The 12,457-nt window shown below is 48.7% G+C and overlaps 1 protein-coding gene across 1 annotated transcript in view; it reads left to right on the top strand.

Moving 5' to 3' along the window:
- Positions 1-10,385, top strand: part of Edaradd (EDAR associated via death domain) — a 40,119-nt gene extending 29,734 nt beyond the window's left edge. Inside the window, exons 5-6 of the mRNA XM_050142193.1 lie at positions 4,924-4,969; positions 9,997-10,385. Of these exons, the coding sequence (XP_049998150.1) occupies positions 4,924-4,969; positions 9,997-10,379 (429 nt within the window). The 3' untranslated portion in view covers positions 10,380-10,385. The remainder of the gene's footprint in view (positions 1-4,923; positions 4,970-9,996) is intronic.
- Positions 10,386-12,457: the final 2,072 nt, after the last annotated feature.

Below are 12,457 nucleotides of genomic sequence, written 5' to 3' on the forward strand. Positions count from 1 at the left end.
TTTTTTAAATTTATTTTTACTTAAAAATTTCCATCTCCTCCCCTCCAGTGGCTGGGTCTTAGGTGAGAGTCTAAGGACCTTCCCATTGCCTCCTGCTATGGGGAAGATCAATAGGCCTGATCTTGAGGGTCACTTCCAAGTTGTCACAAGAGAAAATATAGCGCTCGGGCAATAACTAAGTGGATAGGAATGGAGGTGAGAAGGGAGCCACAGAGCAGATGGGGATGGAGGAGATGTAAGAAGACTCGTGTTGAAGGGCAACTTGTGGGATGGGCTTGAAGACGTGGGCTGCATTCTGTGACCTCCTTCCTTTTTTTCCCCCTCCCTCCACAGACATTTGGTGCTCCAGAGCCCAGTGATCCCCCACTGTACAACACACACCATGTCCTTGCCATGCGGCATGCAGCCTAGGGCTGAAGACAAACTCCAAACCCAATGCCACCGGCGCTGTGGGTGATGGTACAGGATACTGTGGGAGGACCCAGGTCACAGAACCCACATGGGGCATTTGGAGAGGAAGTGATGTGTCAGCTGAGGCCTGATGGGGGCAGGATGGGAACCTGACAGAGATAGGTACCTTGGAGCATTCCAGACAGATGCGGCCGTGTTTTCCAGCCACATCCGTGGCAGTACTGCCCACCAGAGAGATGTTTTCATTCCCACGGCTTGTGGCCTCACTCGGCCCCCAGACCTGGCTGCCCTCCCCAGCACTCCTGAGGGTCCCTGCCCTTCTCTCCGACCCTGACTCTGCTTTCCTCCCACTGCCATCACTGTGTGGGATCTGGGGACTGCTGGAGGTTTGGACTTGCTCCCAGCTTGCTCTCTGCTTCTCACCTCTCCTCCCAGAGTCTGCTCAGCATCCCTGGTTCCATCACTTGCTGCGGTCTCTTTCAGAGCTTCTAGGGCCTATCGCATGCAGACCTGACCTCTTCCTTGTCTGTAACCTCTCCAGAGCCTGCTCTGCCTTCTCTCCCCGTACCTTGCCATCTCTGAGTGACTTCTTCACCTCTAGTCTTCTTGCTTCCTCCTCCCTCCCAGAGAGAGAGTCTGTATCCCGGACTCAGCCCTGCTTTCCATGAGTCCTGTGCCTACAGCCAGTCAGGTATCTCTGCTGCTAATTTCACAGTGTTTTGGGTGGACATGTCCTTCTTCCAGTGAGAGCCCACGGTGAGCCCTACTGTCTGTAGATAAAGTCCAGCACTTACAAGAACATCAGCCATTCCCTTCTTCCTGCTTTCTTGCTCCTCATCTCATTCCTTGCTTTCCTGTGTCCCTGTCAACTTCTAAAGGCTCTAAGCAAATGCCCCATTCTGCAACTGTCCACTGTGACAGACCTTCAGCAGGACCAGTCTCAGCCATCTTTGTATCTGGGAAATGACCTCTGATTTATTTTATTATTCATAGTTTTGTTGTGGTATTATTTGTGTTTTTGTTGTTTGGTTTGTTTTTTCAGAGACAGGGTCTCGTGTAGCCCAGGCTGGCCTTGAACTTCTGCTCCTCCAGCAGTCACCTCTCAGGTGCTGGTTTTGAACTCCTGATCCTCCTGCCTTTACCTCCCAAGAGCTGGGGTCATAGAGGTACGCACCACCACACCTGATTTGTGTTTGTGTGTTTTAAGTTCTCACTGTAGCTCGGACTAGTGTCTACAATCAGCAGATCCTCCTGTCTCAGCTTCCCAAGTGCTGGGATGACAGAGTGAACCACCACACCCAGTTTTGGTTTTATTTAACTTTTCTGTGACGCTGGGGCTTGAACCTGGGGCCTGCACAAACCAGGCAAGCACTCCCTCACTGAGCTACAACCCCAGCCCCCTCTGGCATTTTCAGTCTGTGGAGACCTCTTCCTGGGGGACTCGGTCACATCTCCTTGAGTGCTCGCCATCCTCAGCCTGGCCTTTCGGTTAGGCCTGTGATTCTTCCTCCTGTACCTCAGGTCAAGGGCTAGGGTCCTGTGGATATGGGTTCCTGCATGCAGCTTCGACACATGAACAGCTCAGTAAACACACGAGGAATAAAGGCAGGAGCGTTGTTTCAACAAGACCAAAAGAAATAGATAAGGTACAAAGCGAGTCTGTTCTGGTTCCACTGCTGGGAGTTTCACCTGGAAGCAGCGCAGTTCCCAGGCCTGGAAACGAAGGCCCTGGCTTATCTTTTGTTTCATTTTATTCTTGGAGGCAAAATCTTGCTATGTAGCCTGGGATGGCCTGGAAGTTCTCACAGTGGTAGGACTAGGGGCGTGGGCTACTATACCTGGCCACCCTGGACACTCCTCTGTCTTCAACCATTGCACAATAATTCTGAGTTGTGCTCCCTGGCCACATCCTGAGGGTGAATGTGACCAGCTGGTATTGGCCTGTTATTCTCTAGATGAGGAGAACTCAAATAGAATGAGCCAGGCCACGCAGTTTTGACTTCTGGGAAACACTGTGTTTTATCAGGGACCTCTATACCACAACATCTACAAACCTTTAACATTCCCGTCTCTCTCTATGACTTGCAGTTTCTATTCTGTCCTTTGTAGCCCACACTTCCGATTCAGTGAGCAGAGCTGACTGTGTTGATATAAGAGTGAGCAGGCCTGCCCGGGCCTGTGGAAACTCTGCAGATAGGAAAGGGCAGGTCTCCACACGGCCTTCAGGGCAGTGAGTGTAGTCTTGTGGGGATGGGGCTCCCAGGGCTTCACCTTATTACTGTGTAAGGCTGTGCTGAGGTATTCAGGCCCCTCCAGGGGCTTCCTCCAGTTCTTACACATGCACACACACACACAAAGAGAAAAGAGAAAAAAAGCACTGCAGAAATCCCATGGCTCCCAAGCATGCTGGCTTTGTTGTCCTGGAGCGTCAGGGAAGGCAAGAACGCAGAAAAACCAAAGCAAATATTGTCTCAGTTCCCAGGGGAAGGTCTAGCTAGTGGGAATAGGAATGTCCCTGCAGTGGGTGGAAAGCTAGTCTTGGGATTAACAGACATATGTACACTGCAGAGGGCTGGGATTCGTGAGTTCAGGCAAGGAAAAAGGCTTCTTAGAGGATTAATCAAAACAGCAAATGCTTAAAATATACTAAACAGTGACCCTGCCGTTGTTCTAAGACAGTGTGTTGTTTAAACCCCACCTTAGTCTTGAGTTTGTAATCCTCCTGCCTCTGCCTCCTGAGTGCTAGGATTACAGGTATGTGCACTGTGTCCGGCCAAGTTAGCACTTCTTTACAAACAAAATTCAGACACCTGGTAATTAAAAGCCACCTTCATGTACATGGGAGGTCATGGCAGGTGATGTCTGCCTGGAGCAACAAAGTCCCTTGCTCGAAGGACACCGTACTGAAGGCCATTGTCATCCTAAGACAACATGACCCTGGCAGTAGACACAGAATCCCAGTCGTACAGGCAGGGCACTGTCTACTCGTCCAGGGCTTGCCATTACTTTTTCATATTTGGTTTTAGCTGCTTTGCAATAAAACTTAAAAGACATTCATAGAAAGGCTTGGGAGATGGTTGAGTGCTGGCCGCACTTGCAGAGGACTGGGGTTTACTTCTCTGCACCCACATGGTGGTTTATAACCACCTGTCACACCATTTCCATGGGATTCCTTGCCCTTTTCCAGCCTCTGCAGGCACCAGGCCCACATGTGGTGCACAGACATACATGCACACAAAATACACATAAAAATGAACTTTAAAAAATCCATAGGGAAGGCAAAGAATTGTGGTCTGGAGTGTGTGCTGGGGAAATGGATCCTTCCTCGGGTCAAGTGCCTGCTGAGCAAGCACTGAACCTGAGTTCAGATCCCTACACTCGCATGAAAGGTGGGTGTGGATGATACCTCTGTAACCTTGACCCTGACTGGGGCAGAGTATAGAGACAGGCAGACTCCTGGAGTTCGCTGACAAGCCAGTCTAGTTAAAGGTAAGAGACACTGTCCAGCAACCACATGGTGGCCCACAGCCATCTGTAACAAGATTTGGCGTCCTCTTCTGACCTGCAAGGCATACATGTGGGCAGACTACTGTATACATAATAAATAAATAAATCTAAAAAAAGAAAGAAAAATATAGAAGGATGGTAGGAGACACCAACATCAAACCCTGGTTTCCATAAGCATGTGCAAACACACCTCTCTCTCTCTCTCTCTCTCTCTCTCTCTCTCTCTCTCACACACACACACACACACACATACACACACATTTTAGCCTAGGCTGGCAGGTCTTATCCAAGATAGAATGAAAACAAAACTGCTGTGAGATAATGCTCTTGTACCCTGTAAAGATTTGTCACTTGTATTGGTTTAATAAAACACTGATTGGCCAGTAGCCAGGCATGAAGTATAGGCAGGGCGACCAGACTAGGAGAATTCTGGGAAGAGCAAAGACAGAGACAAAGTCACCAGCTAGATGCAGAGGAAGCAAGATGAAAAGTCTGCACTGATAAAAGGTACCAAGCCATGTGGCTAAACATAGATAAGAATTATGGGTTAATTTAGGTTGTAAGAGCTAGTTATAAATAAGCCTGAGCTAATAGGCCAACCAGTTTATAATTAATGTAGGCCTCTGTGTGTTTCTTTGGGACTGAACGACTGTGGAACTGGGCAGAACAAAAACTTCTGCTTACACAAAACAAAGAAAACAGCATATAATAAGGATAAAAATAAAATAGGAGCCTTAGTTACATGCTCCCATGGTTATGTGCCTTCAGACATTTGAGATAGGACCCTGGCCTGCTTCACCTTTGTCCAGTGTCTCCTGGAGCAGTTGCATCCTGGGCTTATTCCACATTTTGGATTGATTCTTACAGCTCACCATCACTGAAGGACCATCTCTGAGCATCAGTGAGACCCTCATACTTAGTTGGTAGAAATTTAACTAACAAGGAAGGTTGACATTGCCATTTTTTTGCGGCCATGATTTTAATGAAGGTTGATTTTTGTTTTAGGAAGAAGAAAATGACTTTCCAGACAGCACTGGAGATCCCCTTTCAGGTAAAGGATGGCCTAAGGTTCCTGGGCATCGGGAGTAGCTGGGCAGAGTCATGAAAGTTATGCAGTGAATATGGGTATCATTGACTTGTGTTATGTGTGTGGCTTTATAACTATCTGACAATCAGCAGTTAGCATTCATCCATGTTGATTATAATTGTGTGCATGTGCGCATGCATGTGTGTGTGCATGCGTATGAACATGCTTGTGTGTATTTGTGTGTGTGTGTGTGTGTGTGTGTGTGTGTGTGTGTGTGTACCTCAGTTTTTGAGACAAACTTCACCAGGCCCTCTCAGGCTCTGATAAGACTGAGCTAGCTGGCCAGGGATTCCTCCCTCCACCTTCCTAACACGGGGACCACAGATGTATGTTACTACCCCTGGCTTCTTTATGTAGGTTCTGAGGACCAAACTCGGATGCTTGGACTTGCATAGCAAGCTCTTTGCTGAATGAGCTATCTTTCCAGTTCCAACCATACCTTACTGAATGATCTATCTCTCCAGCCCAAACTGTACCTTACTGAATGATCTATCTCTCCAGCCCAAACTGTACCTTACTGAATGAGTTGTCTCTCCAGCCCCCAACTGTACTTTGTTTTTAAACAATAGCATGTGCTTTGGTAACCAAAGCATAGATCTTGCTTAGTGACTCTCCATCCTTGTCATATTTTCTGGGTAGAGTAGGGGACATTTTTTTTATTCCTGGGACCCAAACACCTCCGTGGAGCCTGGTGTCAGTACATGTACTGGGAACACTATCTTTCATGAACATGTCCCAGTCCCTTTGAGTACCTGAGGGACTCACCTATTGAACGTGTTTTGATGGCGAATTCTCAGTCACTTCTATAGAATCCCATCTGAAAGGCCCAAGTTATGCAGAAGAGGGCAAGGGATTGTGGGAGGGAAAACCTATCAGAACTGCTTACAACCCGCATGCAGAATAGAGTGACTTTCCAGCCTACCTTGGTACAACCAATTACATAGCAAGGTGCGTCTTCATCCAAGGCCCCCCACCACCCCAATGCAGTCCGGGGGATGGAACCCAGGACCCTCACATGTTAGGTAAGTGCCCTCCCTCTAAGCTATATCCCGAGTACTCCTGAAAATGTTCAGAGAGGTTTTCTCTGATATGGCCCCCTTCGTCTGTAGACCCTGCACACTTCTTGTGCTGACAGCCACTGACCTGTAGTCCCTCCTCGAGACTGTGGCTTCCATCCCAGCTGTGCATCTGCAGTCTCTGTGGGAGCTGGGACACTCCCGTGCCCTGCTGCCGTGCCACACTAATTAAAATAGAACCTTGGTGGCTGGCCCAGATGTGAGGAGGATTTCCCGCAGGGGTTAGAGGGGATCAGTGGGTTCCATCCCAAGTGAAGCTCAAGCGCCACTGTCCTCCCCCCCCCCCCCACAGCTCTCCACTGGGCCATGCTGTGTGTTAGGAGGAGGCTTGGATGGATGATGTCTTTAATCCTAATCCTTGAAGCCACTTTTGAGACCACCGTCATTACCTGTGTTCACAGAGTGGGACCAGGGCTTAGCACACACCTGTGCAACAGGCCATCTACCTGGCCACAGGGGCTTTCTCCCTAGCAACGCTCTCACCTCTCCCTAGCAACGCTCTCTCACCTTATCCCTAGCAACGCCCTCACCTCTCCCTAGCAATGTTCTCTCACTTTTTTTTTTCTTTCTATGTTCCTGTGGTCCAAGCTGGTCTTAAGCTAGCTATGCACCTGAAAATGCCCCTGAATTTCCAATTCTCCTACCTCCACCTCCTGAGTACTGAAGTCGACATGTGTGCACCAGATTTATTTATTTATTTATTTATTTATTTATTTATTTATTTATTTTTGGCTTTTCGAGACAGGGTTTCATTGTAGTTTTAGAGCCTGTCCTGGAACTAGAGTTCTTGTAGACCAGGATGGCCTCGAACTCACAGAGATCCGCCTGCCTCTGCCTCCCAAGTGCTGGTATTAAAGGCGTGCGCCACCACCGCCTGGCGTACACCAGTTTTATGCAGTGCCAGGCACTGAATCAAGACTCAAGCCTGCTGCACAAACCCTATATATACCCCCAAAGCTCTGCGCTCTGAGCTGGTCCCCACCCCCTTGTCTAGAAGTGACCGGTAGGACGAGAGTGGTTAAAGCGTCGAAGTGAGGGATGAGTATTTTCTCAATCATCTCCTCTCTTTCCAGATCTCGAATTGACCCACAATCTTTTTATTTAGAGACCAAGTCTGTACTGTTTTCCAGCAACATGTACTCCTGGCTTCCTCTTCCCTCACTGAATTCTCCCTTCCACTTCCGAATTGCCATCAGGGGAAGCGACATGCATGCTTGCACCTCCTTCCCTGGAGAAGCAGAATTCTCAGTTATTCACCCTTGGGGCAAATACATATTTAATTTATTCTTAAATATTATTTATTTAATTATGTATATGTGTGTGGTGGCGGGTGGGGCTGTGTGCACGTGAACGTAAGGGCCCAAGGAGACAGAGAAGGGCATGAGCTCCCGTGGAGGCAGAGTTACAGGAGGTTGTAAACACTCAAGTGCTGAGCCATCCTGCCAGCCCCTGCTTTTTAATTTCTAGAGAGAATTTGTCACTGGAGTAAGGGCTAGTTCCTTGTCATTACCGTAAGTGTCATTTATTCAGTGCCTGCTGTATACCCGGGGCCTATCTATCACTTGAGAGGTATCGGTCGTCCCCCAACACTAGCGATTTCTTTGTTCTCTCTTCCTTCCTCAGGACATCTCAAAGTTTGTCCTTCCAGATAGAATACTGTATGCGCTATGAGAAGTATTTGGAGTGTGGGAGGGGACTAAATATATCTCTTAGAAAATATTCCCACCACCTAAAGTTTATGCTTTTCTTTTCAGTTTCCTCGACAGGGTCTTTCTATGTCGTCCTGGCTCTCTTAGAACTTGCCACGTAAACCAGGCTGGCCTGGAACTCCCAGAGATCCACCTGCCTCGGCCTCCCAAGTGCTGGGATTAAAGGCGTGCGCCACCATGCCTGACGCAGCTGATGATTTTAACAGGCAGTTTGAAATGTTCTCATGCATCAGTTCACATGGGTTCCGGTATTGCTTTTCCACCTTATTCACCGAGGCGAGCTCTAATCTTTCCAGGCCGCTTGCTCTGTGAGTCCTTCTCTCCCTTTGAGGATATCACACTCACGCAGCATTTACAGGGGGTCGGGGGTCAGGCTAGGGGCGTCTGACTTTAAGCCCTTGTGCTTGTTTGGCAAATGCTTTAACCACTGAGCCATCTCCCTAGGCTGCTGTTTTGTTTATATTTGAGACAGAGTCATGCTGTGTAGCCCTGGCTGACCTAGTACTCAGGCTTACACGGCAAATACCTTACCAGCTGAGACATTGCCTCACCCCGCCCTTGTTCAAATTCCTCACTCTCCTACAGCCACTGCTCAGTGACAGCATGTGTAGCAATGTGTCATCTTATAGTAAAGGTCACACCCCCACAACTTTCCAAGCCTATGACCTTTAAACCCAATTCAGACTTTGGAGACATCATTGTGCAGCTGACACTGCTTGTGGCCGTGTCCGCAGAGTGAGACCACTTCAGTGGCCGTGTGTCCGCAGAGTGGCACCACCGAGGGCTTCAGTGGGCGACTTCCTGATACCTCTTCCCCACTAACTTCCACTCCCACCCGTGGTTTTGCCTCCTGGTGATAGATGACGCTGAGACGATTGAAGCTGGGGTGGGAACCGGTTTTTGGGTGAGGCCCAAGCTAGAGCCTGGTGTGCTCCTCGGCTTGCCTCCAGCTCCCCGCACACCCCGGGGGCTGCTGGCCACACTTCAGACAGAGCCTCTGTGAGTAAAGAAGACAGATAAAGCAAAGGAATGATAAGGAGGCTATAAATTCCCAAAGAAATCTTTCTGCCAGTAGCCATGACAGATATGCTTTGGGTTTTCAGATACGTGCAGGGAGCAGGCGGGGACCAGTTTTCTTCCTTTTCAAGAACTTTTGAGGGGCTGTGCGCAATCACATGTACCATCTTCATGTGCTAGGTTTGGTGTTAAAAGCTGTCAGGGAGGCCAGTGGAACGGCTTAGTAGGGAACGGTGCTTGCTGTCAAGCCTAGCAACCTGAGTTCAATTCCCGGGTCCCACGTGATGGAAGAGATAACCGAGTCCTGCAATTTGTTCTGTGACCTTCACGGGATGTGGCGCGCAGGCACCTGTGCACACACACAACAGCAAACAACAACAATAAATGTAATTTTAAAAGTTGTCGTGAGCTGAAGGATGTGTGCATGAATTGGTCCTGGAAGCCTTAATCTGGTCAATGGCCCTCCAAGCGTATGCTGGAATGGGGAGAGCATGGATGGGAAGCGAGGTTGGCTTTATCAACTCTTGCTCCTGCTTTCAGCCTTTCTTTTCCTGTAAAGGGTAATGCCGTAGGGGCTGCTGAGATGTCCCAGTCAGCAAAGTGCTTGCCTTGCAGAATGGGACCTGAGCTGTATTGCCAGCATCCCTGTGGCTGTGGTGCCCATGTCTATGACTCCAGTGCTAAGGAGGAAGAGATCCCTGGGGGTTGCTGGCCAGCCTACCCTATTTAATAAGCTCCAGGCCAGAGACAGATACTGTCTTCAAAAACAAAACAAGCAAACAAAAACGGGCTCAGTGGGCAAAGTTCTTGCCGTTGCCTATCTAAAAGTAAAAGGCAGGTGCCTCAGAGACAATGCATAGCAGTAACCTGAAAAGTGGGTCCAGATTCAGGTAGATCCCCGGGGCTTCCTAACCAGCCCGCCTAGCCTACTCTGTCCATTCCAGGCCAGTGAGAGATGCTGAGCTAAAGGCGTGGGTGGGGTGTGACACGCAAGGTTGCTCTCTAGCCTCCACACACCCATGCTGCACACCTGTGCACACGTGCACGCACACAGAAGAACAGCACTGTGGGAGCAGGGAAGGCTGTGTGACACTTCGATGATGTCGCCAAGACAGTAGGGAAATAGAGGGAACGTCGCCCGTGTCTGCCAGGCCCCTGGCCAAGCTGTGGCCTCTCTGTCATCCTGCAGGTGTCAGCAGAAACCGGCCATGCAAGGAAGGCTGCTCGTGCCCCTCCTGTTCACCCCGGGTCCCCACCATCAGCGACTTGCTCAATGATCAGGACTTGCTGGATGTGATCAGGATAAAGCTGGATCCGTGCCACCCGACCGTGAAGAACTGGAGGAATTTTGCCAGCAAGTGGGGCATGCCCTATGATGAACTGTGCTTCCTGGAACAGAGGCCCCAGAGCCCCACGCTGGAGTTCTTGTTCCGAAACAGCCAGAGGACTGTGGTCCAGCTGATGGAGCTCTGCCGACTTTACCACAGGGCTGACGTGGAGAAGATCCTGCGCAGGTGGGTGGATGAGGAGTGGCCCCACCGGGGACCCTCGGACAGTTCCATGCACTTCTAGGATCCCCTTCTGGCACTGGCCTTTCTGCAGCAGAACCAGCATGGGTCACAGGGAATATGGACCTGCTCTTAAGATGTTCAGAGGAGATGTGGAATGGGCAGCGGTTGTCCCTGAAGCTAGCGGCTGGTGGAAGGATGGGCTCGGGTTTGGTGGCAGGTATTTGTTTCTTTTTGCACATCTGTTTTAATTTAATATTCGAAACTGGAATTGGGGAAGAATATTTTGTAGGTTGCATAGGGCCAAAGCCTGTGGTTGGGACAGAATCGTGCCAGCATGGAAAGCAAAGATTGCACCGGGATCCCAAACTGCTGATGTCTCTGGACATGCCCACATCATCCTATGCAGAACCTTTGCACTCTCAGCCTAGCAGAAGATAGGATGGAGAAGTCACCCTGGCCTGTTCACTGTTACTGTTTCTGTTGTAAAGGGCTTAAGATCTATGGCCTTTGATATGGCCTGGATACAAGAGCCATCTTCTTTATTCAAACACTTTTATAATTCATGGGCTATCAATACTGTCATTGAATTTAGTATTTTTAAAAGAAATACAAAGTGTACGGTGTGTAGGTGAGCAGAGTGGTTAGTACGTGTCATGGGAATGGTATTGGCAAAGACTAGTACTCAATATTCCCTCTGGGGGCTGGGAGATGGCTCAGTGGTTAAAGTGCTCACTGCATAAGATGAGGACTAGAATTCAGGACCCCAGAACCCGCATAAATGTGGGATGGTGTGGCAGCCCACCTGTGATTCCAGCACTCAGAAGGGAGAGACAGGACTCCCGGAGCAAGCTGACTAGCCAACACTAGTCACATGGGTGAGCTCTGGAATCAATCAAGAGACTCTTTTTCAATGAACAGTGTAGAGATTGATTGAAGAAAAACTTCAACATCAACTATATGCACACACATGTACATGTACATCTGTATCCACATGCAATAACAACAGCACATACACATGCACACACACACAAATCTTTTAAAATGCCATTAGGGGAGGCTGAGGACATCGGTCAATGAGTAAAGTGCTTAGGTTATCAGATGAGGATCTGAGTTCAATATCCAGCACCTGCATGAAAGTCAGACACGGCAATGTGTGCCTGTGACCCCAGTACCAGAGAGCCAGAGCCAGGAACTCACTGGCTAGCCAAGAGAGTCAAACTGGCAAGCTTTGTGTTCAGGGTGAGACACTGTCTCAAAAAGGAAGGTAAAGAGTGATTGAGGAAGATACCTGAGGTCAACCTCGGACCTACACACATGCACACATATACACACCCACAAACACACATACACAGACACACATGCAAACACAATACATACATATACATACACACAAACACACACTCACACATACACATATACAGACCCACAAACACACATATACATACATACATGAAAACACAATACATACATATACACAGACACACATGCAAACACACACACATACAAACACACATACACACATATACATACACACAAACATATGCACTCACACACATACACACATATACATACATACACACATGTACATACACACACACACAGACAAAATGCCTGCTTGTTATCCATGCTTCTTTTTCAGTGCCAGGGATGGAACTGAGGGCCTTGAGCATGCTCAGCCAGGACTCTACCACTGAGCTGCACCTGCACCCCGGTTATTCATGATTTGTTATTCTTCTCTCATACACTACACCCCAATTGCAGTTTCCTCTCCCTCCGCTGCTCTCAGTTCCCCTCCACACATGTCCCCTCTCCCCTCGATCCATTCCTCCTCCACTTCCAATTCAGAAAAGAGCAGGCCTTCCAGGGATATCAACCGCACATGGCATAACAAGATACAATATGACTAGGCACAAATTCTCACATCAAGGCTGGCTGTTATTTTTATGAGAGCCCAGCACAGGAGCTGGGCATGGTGGTGCACACTATTAACCCCAGTGCTGGGGAGGAGGAGCTAAGCTGCTCCCTGGGGTTGCTCACTAATTCAATTAAAATAAACAAAAAGGAAGAATAACATTGATGACATAGAAATATTAAGATGAGCTCAAAAGGTGATTTTCTAAGCCACCATTTTTCCCCATA

The sequence above is a fragment of the Alexandromys fortis genome, unplaced genomic scaffold (assembly GCF_014885135.2).
Source record: "Alexandromys fortis isolate MF-2015 unplaced genomic scaffold, M_Fortis_MF-2015_v1.1 scaffold_5, whole genome shotgun sequence".
Lineage (NCBI taxonomy): Eukaryota > Metazoa > Chordata > Mammalia > Rodentia > Cricetidae > Alexandromys > Alexandromys fortis.